This window comes from Lytechinus pictus, chromosome 1 (genome assembly GCF_037042905.1).
Source record: "Lytechinus pictus isolate F3 Inbred chromosome 1, Lp3.0, whole genome shotgun sequence".
In the NCBI taxonomy this organism is placed as follows: domain Eukaryota; kingdom Metazoa; phylum Echinodermata; class Echinoidea; order Temnopleuroida; family Toxopneustidae; genus Lytechinus; species Lytechinus pictus.
The window spans coordinates 18898031-18913693 of NC_087245.1; the positions used below are offsets into that span (position 1 = coordinate 18898031).

At 37.6% G+C, this 15663-nt stretch overlaps 1 protein-coding gene across 1 annotated transcript in view; it reads right to left on the bottom strand.

Moving 5' to 3' along the window:
- Positions 1–5009: 5009 nt before the first annotated feature.
- LOC135153672 (uncharacterized) overlaps positions 5010–15663 on the bottom strand; it is a 29002-nt gene continuing 18348 nt past the window's right edge. The window contains exon 2 of the mRNA XM_064097664.1: positions 5010–10118. Coding sequence (XP_063953734.1) covers positions 9496–10118 — 623 coding nt within the window. The 3' untranslated portion in view covers positions 5010–9495. The remainder of the gene's footprint in view (positions 10119–15663) is intronic.

The following is a 15663-nucleotide window of genomic DNA, read 5'->3' on the forward strand; positions in this document are numbered from 1 at the left end:
TCTGTATGTCTCCCTCTCCTCATTCTTTCTATCTTCTACACTATACCCAGCCATCCAACAGAGCTTAATCACAGAAAGGTTGCGCGAGGTCAATGCTCAGTGCTGACATTATCCTAACCAGCTGTGCAAATGCCATGCTCTCCATGTCTGTAATACCAGTTGAACACAGACAGGCGGGTGAAGGCAGTGCAGGCAGTGCGGCAAAGGCCCCCATGTTTTCAGAGCGTCTGCTGTGACCAACTCCCTTGCGCTTTACGTTCTATGTGCATCTATTCCACGTACCTAAAGAGCAGGGCTACTTGTACAGACTGTCTTTGCCCATGGACCTACTCTGACTCCGGTTCAAGAGAGAGTAAAGGTAACATCTATTGCAAGATTTTGCATAGTCATAAATGGCCAATCAACATCATAACCTTTCATCACATGGACAAAAGCACTTGATTCACACACACACACATATATTAACTACAACAGAATTATAGGTGATCCGCCCATAGAATGAATAGCTTTTCAAGGAAGGTTAATCTTTATCAACAAATGTAGTCGCATTGAAAGATGAAGCCAATTACTTATTTAATTCAGTTATTACGAACCAATCCCTTGAGCTAATCATCAATGATGGGTCGAAGTTTTTCTGATCCCACCAGTCATTCATTACCAATCCCTCTGCCGCTCACCAATATTTGTCCTACCAATAAAAAGGCTGCGTTCCAGTAGCATGGCCCATACTTACCCTACAAACATCTGAAAAATGCCAGCCGCTCCATCAAAAAGAGCTCCACTCTCTCTGTCTGGGTTAGTTTTTTTATGTCCTTTACTTCCAAAACACCATCCCTTCTTACTGCAGGCCTTATCCCACTACCTACCTACCTATCTGTCTGTCTGTCTGTCTGTCTGTCTGTCTATCTATCTATCTAGCTATCTATCTATCTGTCTGTCTGTCTGTCTACACTTCTTTCCATCCATCTCATCCTTTCACTGTGTTTTACAAGTCTAATACCTTGGTCACATTTGCTCAACGGCGGCCGTACGGTGAGTCGAAAACAGACGTTTTATTCATTTTTATTTCAAACCAGCTATTTGTAGCTGGTACAAAAGATGTTCAAACGACTGTTTTCGACTCGCCGTAGAGCAGATGTGACCGAGGTATAAATCTCATTTTCAAATCACCTCACTAGGCCAACATGTGTATCTATCAATCCATATCCTAAATAAAAAATTCAACTCCAATCAACAATGGATTTGAAGACAATTGGTAGCTCCAGCTGTAAAACTAAAAATAGGCCTCCTGTAAAACCATAAAGTCCTCCAACGCTTCAATGTTAACATGAACTTTCCTGGTCGGCCTATATTCTAGGGAGGAATAATGTTTGTTTCTCAATCTCTTTTAGCTGCATGATCCTCTTGAAATCCATGTTCCCCAAATGCATAATATCGAAAATATAATTCAGAGAATTTTGTGAATTGAAGATTCTAAAAATCATTCCAAATATCTTGTTTCATCCAGAGAAACATCTGAAAAGCAATCTGTAAAGTCATAATTCACAACAACTTAATGTACATCCCAATCAAAAGCCATTTTGAGTAAATTGAAAATGAGTTTGGTGATATATTCTGAATGGTTTCTTCAATGATGAAACACGCTTTGTGTTTATTCTTTTTTTAGCATGTATGGTGTCAGGCTCATTAAACATCAACAGGTCTCCTCATGTGTAAACTATAGCCAAAATTCCCCTGACAAAGAAAATAACAGCAGCTAAGATGAGTTGATGCACTCTGAACACAGTAAATAAAAGTTGCTGAACACAATAACGGACAAAAAGTATATTGAGGTTCACCCTTCATGTACGACTGTGATCATCAAAATAAGGATCCCCTAAACTGTTTTCTCCTAAATCTTCATTCTTCTTTGTATGGAACTATTTTTGTCAAGTGAACTCGGGAGGCCTACAAGAGATCGGTGCAGTTGTGCAATATATCTCTTCCAAGTTTTCATCTTTAGGAGTACAAAAACAACAATGAATCATGACCATCGGCTGTAAAGTGGTAGTAACTCACGTAAACCTGCACACAAATAGACATGACACTCTTTACGTGACTGTGTAGTTCCGTGTATAAAGATCTGATTGGGCCCATTATTTCAAACCCCTAAACATGATGTATTCCATGACCCCACAGGCTATGATTCATTTTCAAAGGAATATGAATTCATATTTCTCAGATTCAAAATGCTCGGTGGTAATTCATCATCCTATTTCAGCTGCATTCATAATCATGTTTTTATGAGCATCAACAAGAATTTTGATAATTGCACCCAGACATCGAATTCATGACCGTCTGCCACCTTTTGTGAAAGAACTCGAGATGAGCCTTACACAGGATGACAACTTCACAGACTTTTATGATATTTAGACTATAAATCTTAGTACATAAACATCATGATGATAGTTGAATGTTATAAATCAACCTCCTTTGAAGACACATTACAGTTATGGCGAAAATAATTATAAAATGAAACAGGGAATGAATGAGCAATGCTCAAGCAGTTGATCATGAAAAAGACAACGTGACATTTACGAGTTTCATTGAAAAAAGAAATGGGTGTTGAAAATTCAATTCTTCAAAAAAATATACAAATGGAGGTGAACTAGCTGCTACCAAGGCAATACACAGCAGATAAAATCATTTTATGTCCCCTTCCCCCTTGTCAGAAAAATTTCTGTCATATACTGTACAAGCTGTTATTTTCGCGGACAGAATTTTTTGCGAATCGTGGGGGTCCCGACATTTTCTTGGGTTGTTAAATTCGCGATCGGAAGATGTATGAAACCCTTCCACAGCATATCAAAGAATGCAAAACTGAATTCAAAATTAAATTTGTGGCCGATCAGCAATCCGCGAAAATAACAGCTTATACAGTATAGGTTATCTCAATAATTGGGAACCTCCCCTCATTCATAACCAATGGTGACCATGAAAACGCATTACTACAGAAAATAAGCATTGTGGTAGAAGAACCCCTGGGATGAATATTTAGTTGGAAAATATTATTTGCAATATAAATATAACAAGTGGAATGCCTCTGGCCGTCTCACCTGCATCACGCGATTCAATATAGCAGCAGTGCTGATTTTGAAAACTACTATAACTCGCACAAGATGTTCAGTGATACTTGGTTACTCTTATTTCCACGTTTTATGAACTAGACCAATACACTTATAGAGATATGATGGCAATTCAACAAATACCCCCAACGTGGCCAAAGTTCTTTGACCTTAACATGACCTTTGACCTTGATCATGTGACCTGAAACTTGCACAGGATGTTCAGTGATACTTGATTACTATTATGTCCAAGTTTTATGAACTAGACCAACACACTTTCAAATTTATGGCTGTAATTCAACAAATACCCCAATTTGGCCAAAGTTCATTGACCCTAAATGACCTTTGACCTTGATCATGTGACCTGAAACTTGCACAGGATGTTCAGTAATACTTGATTACTATTATGTCCAAGTTTCATGAATCAGATCCATAAACTTTCAAAGTTATGATGGTAATTCAACAGATACCCCCAATTCGGCCAAAGTTCATTGACCCTAAATGACCTTTGACCTTGGTCATGTGATGTGAAACTCAAGCAGGATGTTCATTGATACTTGATTAACCTTATGTATAAGTTTCATGAACTAGGTCCATATATTTTCTAAGTTATGATGACATTTCAAAAACTTAACCTTAGGTTAAGATTTTGATGTTGATTCCCCCAACATGGTCTAAGTTCATTGACCCTAAATGACCTTTGACCTTGGTCATGTGACATGAAACTCAGGCAGGATGTTCAGTAATACTTGATTAACCTTATGGCCAAGTTTCATGAACTAGGTCCATATACTTTCTAAGTTATGCTGTCATTTCAAAAACTTAACCTCAGGTTAAGATTTGGTGTTGACGCCGCCGCCGCCGTCGCCGTCGGAAAAGCGGCGCCTATAGTCTCACTCTGCTATGCAGGTGAGACAAAAACTGAGAATAGTAGCACATCATACAATTGTTTTACCTTGGAACTATTGTTATCATTAACCTTTACCAAACCAAATAATAATGAACTAACAAAGAAAATAAAATGATCAAATAAATGATAACAATTTGAATACCTCTTCGTAGTATATGCCATGATGATTCCCATAGCAATCAATTATCTTTCCCCACTTCATATCTTTTGCCAATAATATTTCATTCATTTTTTTCCAGGGATCATAGCTCCCATACCAGATCAATAAATGGCCTACTTTTCATCAAGTCACTGCAGTAGTCCTTGCCCCTTCCTTTGCTTTATTCATCCCAAATGCCAGATTAAAACATACAGTCCCTCAAATGGATTCTGGATCATGGGATTACACAAAAAGCATGCTTCATTTTTTATGGGTTGGACTACGCATTTTAAAAGTGTGAGAAGCAGACTGAGAATCAATTATTTTCTGTCTTTCAACCCCACTCAATTAATCTCGCTGATAGATATTGAACATTCATTATTAATTTCTCCTCCTCACCAACAAATGATACATACTTTCCCCATACATCTGTTATGACTTTTCATCACCCAAAATTTTTGTTGGCAGAAGTACATTTCATATTTTAGCTTCGTTCCAATGATTAGTTTCATTCATTTCATATTTTCCCTCATTCAAGTGACAAAGGGTTATCTTTCCTAGGATATTTATAATTAAACCCAAGTATGTCTATCCTGTTATCATTTTAAAAATCCTTTTATCATTTTAAATACCTTCACTGATTCACATTATACCGTTGCAAACCTTTTCAATAATTCAACTTTGAACTTGAGCTCACCGTGAAATTATTTCTGAGGTTCTCCAAATAACATTTATTGTCTCTGCTTCCATGTGTGCCCAATTACAAATCTATTTTGCAATATTTAACCCCTACATTCTAAAAAATGGGCCTTTGTCAGGACTCATCTACCCCTCCCCAACTCTTTTCTTTCTTTTTTCCTTTATTTTATCTCCTTTTTCTCTTTCCTTACTAGCACTCCATATATCTCTCTCATTAGAGATCTCCCTGTCGCTCTGTGTTTCACTCTCCATGCCTATTTCTTCAGGCATTGTCCGACATCTTCCCAACGATGACTACGACACCACCACCCCACCGTTGTCAAGCCTATTTTGAACAGCATCACTCTGCATTAGCATAGAACGGAAACTAGGTCAAGATAAGCAATCACTTTGATGACCTGTGCGATCCATACAGCATCTGGTCCAAGGAAAAAAACAAGAAAATACACCATCCCTTTTCAATATTCATGAGATGAGAGAGCTGTGGGGTATATCTCTCATTCCATGATGAATGGGAGAGAACTCCTCTTACTCCAAATGCCATGGGATCACAAGCTTTCTACAACCATGAACTTGTGTTGTGGAGCTGCTGCATCAATGCTCCGAAACTGGACCACAATTTTCATCTCATCTTTCTTTATTTCCACTCTCCCATCTTTCGGACTCTTGATTTCACTTGAAGAATCAGCGTGAGAGGGAGTGTAATGCAAGATGGTGAATGTAGATGTGCCTTTGCAGAAACTAGAATTATATGGAATAGAGTCAGTCAACAGTATACAAGTAGGTTGATGAATCTAATGATTTCCTAACAGGCCCGCAGGTAGTGCCATCATGAAAATGGAACTGAATTAACCGTATCTTTATTTGTTTTAATTGAGGCTTCATGAAAGATCTGTCAAATACCAAAATTTCCATCAATCATCAAAATGAACTTGATATTGCAAGGGAGGGTAGGATAATTATATTTGCAAATTGTTGATGCTTCTCCTGTGATATAACAATGGGGGAATGGAAGATGAAAGTCGACATAAAGCTGTTTGTAAAGTTGAGCAAGATTTTTCACATGACTTGAATACACTCATCTGCATATCCAAATGCCGCTGACTAATGGCACAAGAACATCTACCAGTCAGTGGTGAAATCATGAGTGATAGCTTTATTAAACAACTTCATCGCTTCACGTCCTTACATTCGAGCCCAATCTTGAGCATACACAATATTACATTTCCATTTGCATTTCACAATGCTCATTCCTCCTAAAAAAAAAACCATAAATCTAAACACACCCCTCATCAGCTCTGCCCCACGTTCTCCTACTGCCGGTAGAAGCACACAAAGGGAGCCATTTTGTCAATGTCATGGTGGAAAATGTACTTAAATATCTCACATTCTTGATCCTGCCCTTGATCTCCTAAAAAGGAATTCTGCGTTCCTTTCTCCAGCATACATAATAATCATTATCAACGATTTCCAATTTGGTTTGACAATCTGTGTATGTTGGTCTTCTTACAGCATTATGAGAGGCATTGAAATGGAAGTGATTACCATGATGCTGATATGCATGTAGCTCTCTCTCCAAGCCTATGATATTTTTTCAAAATACTTAATGAGCAAGGTACCTCGCAGTGAAGGTGAAGGATGTGTTATGTCAAGCATAAAAATCTGTCAAGCAGTACTACTATTGGTTATATCACCAAGGCAACTTTTGTTTGAAATGCAGATATTAGTGTCCTTTGGATGGCTCCGTTGCAATGTTATCAACCGATTACAACCAATGAGCATTTCAACCAAAATAACATTTTTTGTTCTGTATAGATATTTTCTTGCAATGTGTAATCAACTGATCATAATTAATATTTTTATTATCTTCAGCAAACTAGAATAACAATTTTCTTTTCTTTTTGTACAGGTAGTTGCTTGGTTATGTTGTAAATAGCACAACACCAATCTTGATTTTCAACTCTTAGATCTAACATACTAAACTAATCTTTTGAGGTTTGGAAACTGTACCTAGATCACGACAGGTAGCATGAGAATATGATTAGCACAGACCCACATATTTCTTCAAATATTAGTATTAAAAAGTAAACAAAAGATAAACCAGGTCACTGTCAGATCAAATTCCAATAATGGCAACTTTGCCATCTATTGCAACTAATAGTATTATTATGGTGACGATGCTCCGCAGCAAATCAAAATCAATGGATATTGACACTGATATTGACATTGATGGTAAATTTATCATCGATAAGCAAGTTTCCTGCAATAGAGGCCCAGACTGCTCAGGTGAATTTGTCTTGTGAGAGTGAAAAGGGGTATCCCTCACTGGATGGGTTACTGCATTCTTTCTCATTGCAGTTCCAATAAAAAAAAATATGCCTTGTCAAAACGGTGCATTCATAACTACCACTTGTGTCCAAATATAGCTTCTGTGTATTTTCCCTCTTTCCTACCGATCTTTCTCTCTTTGCCACGTTAATTTGAGGCCTGGACGACGGCCAAACCTTGCCTGCTTGCGAATTCATCAATCAACTAGCTCTCTAGAGCTCCCTCATGCAGTCTTCTCACAGCAAGCTCCCTCTCTCTATCTCTCTCTCCCTTTTTCCCCATCGGCCTTGCCATTGTTCACGTGGTATTCTCTTTAAATCCACGTCTTTACCCCCCAGAAATGTGAAACAGTCAAAGGGGGTAAACCAGTTCACTTTTTGCGCTATTAGACCACCTAGGTCTTCCGTATAATTCTCTCAATGCGAGTTCTCTTCAAACCTTTATGGATATTTCAATCTATTCATCACTTTCATCTATATTAAATTTCCCCCAAAAAGTTGATTTTTCTCTATGTTCTTTGCCCAGTTACTACTCTCTCTACCAATTTTCATCCACATAATGTCTACATTTTAGGGTCTACTACTACTGTCCTTTCATAGACATAGGCACTATCATCTACATGGCCCGCTGCTTTTAGGTAAGTCCCCTACAAACTGAGAATCACACAACATGTAGTTCGTACAACTTATTTGATTCTAAAACATCATTAAACCTATATGGTGATTATGATTTACCCATAGATACCAGATGGAGCAAGCTGAGACTTGGTGGTATACTATGGGTTAACACTCCTGGGGGGGTAACACTTCACATGACATCTTAGGCTTGTAATGATTGATGGTATCGTATTGCCGCTCATTCATTCATTCATTTCACAAGACCAATGTAAACCTCTCTCATTCAGACTGGCATCATGGCATGGCTTATGCATGATGTAAAAGGTCAGGGTATCCATACTAGAGATGTGAAAGGTTACCAGTCTCTATGCATGCTAATGCAGTAAAACCCCCAACAGGACCCCCTCTGGCAGTTGTCTTGCTAAATTTATCTGACATTTTCATTTGGCCCTGTTGTTGTAGTTTCTGCTGGCTAGCTGCTATTATAACTACCCTAGAAACTTCAGGAACAATGCTTTCGTGACGAACAGAAGAGCAAAAGTTCATTGATGACAGACTTGCTAGTCGTTTCAAATGCACCCCTCTTTTGATTGGAACGGTTTAGATAAACAACAGGAATAACCCTTAAGTAATTCATATTGATAAATATTAATGAAAGGGCAACAATTTGAATGAAAGTTATTGAGCAAATCTGATGGTTGCTTAAATGTCCTAAAACTCTGTCAAGAGAAGGAATATATAAGAAATGGTCTTCATACATTCCATCAAAAAGACCATATGTGTGTGTACCTTAGTTGAAAACAATTCTGCTTAGCCTGATCTCACAAAGCCATCAAAGGGTTAAATCTAAGAGAGGAACTTATTTCTACCTCATTCATCTAAAAATACTCCAACATGACAAGTTGTTAGATAGCTCTCGTGTGAGTGCCTAACAGGGTAGGGCTAGCCTCACATCTTTCTTCATTCAAACTATCTTCACTCCTCTGCGACTATTTTCAGCTTGGGACTCCAAGCATATGATTGCCCTGACCTTTCTCTCAGGAAATATCATTTTTACCGTTCTAGTAATTGTTTCCAAAATTAATCGCAATGCGCCTACAGCGACAGCAATCCTTTCATTTCATGTGCACGTGTATAATTTCATCAAAAGAGAAAATCAGCATTGGACAAGACTGTCTTCGCCTTCTCCGATTTCGCTTTCCTAGGATAGAAATGAATTGTTCATGAACCCTTCTGTGCAACATTGAATAATGTGGAAAAAAAACAGCTAATGGAAATAAAAATAAACTCATATAATCATTATGTTGATATGAGATATAATCTTCTAGAAGGTGATTTAGCATTACTTGTCAAAGGTCAAATACAACAAAAAGATGCCTCTAATTTTGACTGAGAATAAATAATATAGGAGTGCTCTGCTTTTCCCTTAAAATAATATCTGAGGCTCCTTCAAATTGTACAGAAAATACAGAGAGGAAATTACATGAATATTTGATTAGTTGTGAATGACTTTTTAAGTCATCAAGAGAATTCAGGTTGTGACTATCTAGTGGAAAACCTGAAAGATGCATGTAGATTCCTCAAAGAACTTCTTCATGAGCCTTGTGGAAAGAAGGATACCCTGGGAAAAACATAGATGACTGGGTAACGAAGATCATCATATTCATGAGGAAAAGCTCCTGTAAGAGTGAAAGAAAATCAAACTGAAGCAGAAATTCCATTCTTAAAAGGATGGAAGAGATGATTACCTCCTTGTTGCATATTGTTGTAGTTCATAGACATAGTGGGATCCATTTTGCTAGGTTGTAAAAGCTCTTTCAAAGCTGGTTTGCGAGCGAGTTCTTCTTGTGCTTTGCGATGAAACACTGATCCAGCAGTTTGTGTGGGAGGAGCAGCGAACACCGTTGGAATGCTTGACGAACGAGCGATGCCTGAACTGGAAGGCAACGATGAGAGCGGCGGCAACGTCGATGAGGACGACGATGACGACCCACCCGGCTGGCTGTGCCCTAGATGCGGTGAAGTGGGTGGTGGAAAGACGTGGAACAACGACGAAGATGGCGATGGTGAGGCTGTTGACGATGATGACGATGATGCACGCGGTGCCTTTTTTTCTATCTTAAACTTAATATGCGCCCAGTTGCTAGGAGGCGGACTACCTAGTGATGAAGTCGACGGCGATGGCGAGGGTGAAGATGTCGCCGATGTCGACGGAGATGATGGTGGTAATAATAAAGTTGGTTTTACAGCTGACGATGTTGAAGGTGTGCAAGACACTTGGGGCTTGATGTCATCTTGTTCCGTCGACAATTGGTTGGATGCTGAAATATAAGAAACACAGAGAAAGAAATGGTTAAAACAGGAATCATATAAAGAAGAAATCATGCAGGTCAATAGAGAAATGATATATAAAGAAATTATAATTGTCACGATTTATCAAAATTAACCAAATGAAATGATACAAATGGATGAAGAACAAAAAGATACAGAACTGATCTAAGACACTGTATAAAATATAAATAAATAACCTTTTCTTTTGATTTATTGTATTTTCAAAGTGAAAACTTCATTAAAAGATGAGCCAATTAAGTCATGACCAAGGCAATATCACGGTGAAAACGAAGGGTTATTAAGAGGAAGAGAGAGGGAAAGGAAAACTGATCAGATAGGTAGACTATACATGGACAAACACACAGACCAAATAGATAAGAAGAATGTTCATTCTCATCTTGACCAAGATATAGGTCAGGTTGATGACCTCTTCCCTATACACTATGAGAATAAACAAAGTGACTAAACGAAAAACAACCCACCAATCTGAGAGAAAAAGAACAGATTGATCAATCCCCCTCTAAGGACATTTCACACCTAACTCTGTATAATGCACTACAAGCTGGTCCTCAGGGACTTCTCAGAGATTTGAGGACAGTCCCTTGAAGCATGGCTAAGAAAAAGAAATTTGGCACAATTTTTCAGGTCACTCCCGACCTCTTACTTCAGTAAATGGTCACTTCTACTATAAGCCTGGTAAGCTGCTTTTATTCTACAATGAAAGCCTTATAGAAATTAATCACAGGTAACATTCTAAATGAACAGAGTTGTTATTTTTAGATTACCTTGAAAAAAGAAGGTAATATAAAAAGATATAGGTATATATTTCAAGGAGGTATCTTCCTTCAAATAAATGGTTTGATTCTAGACTTAATATATCTGTAAAATACAAATTAAGTAATTACTGGATAGATGTGATTTAACTTTTAATGGGAGCTCTAACTGTGCATTGTCATTCTTGAAAATCTCAGACAAGTCCTATTCACTCAAATTTATGTAATGGAACACCCACGTTTCATTCAAACAATCAGAAACAATAGTCACCATGGACTTGTGGCACAATCACTAAAACATCATTTACGACAGAACTATAAACAGATGCCAGAAACATCAATTTCAGGTTATCACCAGAGAGAAAAGGGGTCATGCAAATAACGGAGTTCTGAACACCAACCTCACGACTCACACGTCTCCCTACTTACATAAGAACAGAGTGCAATGTAGAGACACCATTATTCAAGGCAGTTTGGACTTTGACAAGCTTTAACAACTTCTACACATCACCAACATCCTAACAAGTCCTGTATTTGCGACCAATATTGCCTACCACTGCTTCCATTTCACACAATCTTCTTTCTGAATATTACAAATGTCTTGAAATGTCTACACAGATCAACTAACTCCAGTTATGGTTTCCCTACATATGGAAAAATAGAAGCTATAGACATTAATAATCATGCAGGCAACATCCTTTATCCTTCAAATCCTAAGCTATATACTCCATTCTGAAAAAGTTTTAAAGTTTTTAACTCCCTGGAATGACTTCAAACAAAATGTGAAAAGAAGTACTGTATACCTTACAGCAGCTTTGGAACTATTAAATAAAAATCTCCAATATCTAGTCATTATTCCGGAGACATGAACTATATAGGTAATTCTTCTCCTTTTTTAGGCAGTTTGACATTATTTTTTAACCTGTCAGAGACTGAATGATTTTTACTACATCACATGATTTCCATAGACTTCAGAACACATCTATGCAGGCTCAGCCTTCAAAGAGTTAAAGCACTTTATCAAATATAACTGCCGTCTACCTGCTTTGATGATTTCACAGCCTTTAAAATCTGTTAGTTGCAGTTTTATTTCAAGGGATGAAGTAGAATGAAAATGTTATGAAAAAGACAGAAAGTTATAATGATAGGGAGCCACTAGAACAAAGATTTTAAATATCCTGTACTTAAACTCAAGAGAATTTTAAAAATATATATACAACACAGTGTCGAAATTACTTTTTATTTTTAGGGAGCCATTTTGAAAAATAAAGGAGAGCCATTTTTCATTTTACTAGAGCCATTTTCAGTTTTCGAGAGCCATTAAAAAAAAAATGATTCAGCGCATGGTTTCGGCATCGCAGTTTTCTTTATTGTTGTCCATTAACATGTAGATCTAATGGTTATTGTTTGTATCTCATTACTTCTTGTATATCAAATTAAATGGACGTTCTAACAACTTTTTTTTAATATACAATTTTGTCCATCAAATTGAAAAGGATGAAGTTTATCAAATTTGAACAGAATTTGTATTCAGAGGAATCCTTTTCATAAATACTTTTTGACTAAAACTCACTTGAAAATTATTTAATGAAATATATAATAAATCACAGCCTGACAGCTAACGTCACCATGTCAACTATTTCTCAAGCTAGCTAGGCTACGCAATGCCTATGCTAGCGCAGCTCAGCCACTGAACATAGCACAGCTCTCAGTCAATCATCACCGCAACACAGACGGGTATGAAACTGCATTAGCGCCAATACATGTATACATGTACATTCGGGCACTGACCGTTACTCACCAAAAATCCCCACAGAAAATCCTAATTTCGGTCTGAAAATTGCGGGATCTGCGCCAAATTTCCAGAGCACCAAGTGGCTTAGTTCAGATTTGAGAAGTGGAGTTTCCGAAAATTACTCTAAAATAAAACAAAATGTGATTTTCTTCAGAGCTCACGATCTTGTTATTAATATTTTTTTCATTTATTATTATTTTTTTCAGAATGCGACGATGCATGAAAGTAAAAACTGCGGCTGCGCTGACCTGGCTGTCTGACTGCTAATATGCAGTCATAAATGGGAGACTGGATGGGCGCGGACGGGAGCGATTTTCATGTTGGGAGTTGCTCGGTACTTGGCAGATTTAGGAAGTTGCCAGAGCGATTCCAAAGCACACGAGGGCAGAATCGCTCATCGCTCCCGTGTATTTTCAACCTGATACAACACTTTGTATGAAAGGAAAAAGCAATCTTTAATCTGGGTCTCTAATATTGTCTGCAAACTTTATCAAGGGGAAATCTTTCATCACACCATTTTTCATAAGGCTATCTATCAGACTCAATCTAAATAAAATACTATTTCTAAGGGTGCGTTTATCCGCCACTTTTTTACCCTAGAATCATGATCTGAATCATGATTCAAATCATGATTCTGCAGAATCACTATTGCGTTTAGTCGAAATTGAATATAATCATGATTAGAATCACAAACATGAAACACGAAAAAGGGGGCGTTTGGAAAGACGTTTCTGCAGAATCACGTACGAAAATGTTCGAATAAACGATATCGTGATTACAATCATGATTCTATGACCTCACTGTTGTGTCGGGCTACTCTTCGGTTTGACTCTTGCCAAGCTCAAGGCGCTCTATATGCCCATTGTATGTACATGATTATGTACTACGCATGCATTTCTTGTCATGTTCAAGTTCTGTGTTGGTCATCGCATCGTCCACTACTTTTCATTTTTTGGTCATGTCTTCAACTTCAAGTTCTAGTAAATGAATTAACTGGACAGACAATGATCTCAGTTGTTGTTGAGTATACAGTATCAATATTAAATTGGATCTACGCTGAAATTCACTTCCGAACACCATTTTGGATAAACTAACAAGATGAATAGAAGCATATGGATCCTATATGATAGAAGTAAACAAAATGAGGTATAAACTGTATTCTGGAAGCAAAAGATTTTTCGAGAGCCAAAACACGTGCGAAAAACTTCCTCTGTCAAACTGCGCACTAGTGATGCGCACTGGATTGGCCCGAATCTGAGGAGAAACAGCATTGGAATGAAGGTCGTCTAAACGCTGATTCTGTGATATTGTGATTCATGTTTGTGTTTTGAATCATGATTCAAATCATGATTCAAATCATGATTCTGGCTTGAGGTCGCATAAACGCAGCCTAAGATATTCCCATCAAAATCTTTTCATTCCCAGAGTAGGCAATTCACAATAGATGTTTTAAAAGGATTACAAAGATAAGGCATTATGCATTTATTATTCATGATGGTTTATAGTGGCATATATGACTTCAAAATGCCAGACAACTGCCAATCCAGGAATATTACAAGATTGACGTCGAAACTAGGCTGAGCCATAGCAACTGAGAAGTCGGTCTTTATGTCTGGCAATATTCTGTGCCATTAATCCATTCTCTTTATTTCAGCAGCATCATGTGTTACTAAAGTTCTCTTGATATCTGAAGAAATTTTTCCTTGCACTCTTACAATCAAACATATTTAGGGCTTTTGGTATTAAGTGGAACATTTTCAGCTTCAAAGGATTATAAGGCCTATACTTTCACTTCCTTAAATATGGGGGGGGGGCATAATGGGTGAGGAAAACTTTATATCATTGATAAGGATGAAATGCCTAGTCAATTCCATTTTACCATCAATGATAATCAAGTAGGCCTCTTGGTTGAAATTTTGAACATCAGCAGTTGGAAGAAATCAAAATTGAATGGAATTTCCCTGACTTTAATCTACACAAAATATATTTATTTGATAGGTTAAAGGTCCTGCGAAGACTAGAGGGGGTGCCTTTAACATGAAGAAGTCCATGACACCATGAGGCCTGGCTGGTCTACACAGGAAACATTGAGATTTCCTCCTGACATTGTGCTCCCGTTTAGAGCTATGTAACTTTGGACCTTTATCCCCAAAGAGGAGAGCTGAAGGAAAGCAAACAAGGTGATACCAAAGTGTGTTTTTAAAGTAAACTCGACAAGACCATCTACAACCCTAAACTGTGCACTACCTTTTCCACGTAAGATGAGTTGTACTACATAGAATAGAACAGAACTAGCTATGACTGCAGAGGTTATCATCAGAATCCACTCACTAACCAATACACTTATATTATGTATCTCACTGATAATCAGTTAAACAGTCAAGAGTAATTATGAGTTAATATCAAATCAGCTTTCTTCTGGGATATCTTGCCTATGCCATACTGGCAAAAGGTGTTAACAGGGTAGGTAGTTCAAGGGAATTTATAGAAGCAAGGAACTTTTTCTCGCCTCTCTTTGTTACGTCCTGTGAATAGTAGGAGTGGAGCAATGCTCTTTTTTTTTTTAGAGCAATGGAACTGAATGACCCACAACAAGGGAGAGTCAGACTGTTCTGTTTCTTTCTTGTGATCATAAGGTCAAGGTTTGGCACAGATTTCCCATCCAAGAATCCATTTTTGCCTGTGACTTTTCAACAAAATTGGTTTGTTTGTGTGTGTGGTGTAATAGCAATCTGCATTCACATAATCAAATTCTGCGTAGACACAGCATTGGGGGAACAATCATTGTCTGAAAAATGACAAATAGAAGGCCTGTCCAGTTCTTCTTAACTCGGCTAAATCGATTGAGTTTTATTCTTAACACAGAAAAAAAATCATGGCACAAATCTGGAATATAGGGCCTAGGTGAATTGTAAGTATAAACCCTGTTGAGCAGTGATATACACAGGTTACACTCAGTATCCAGGA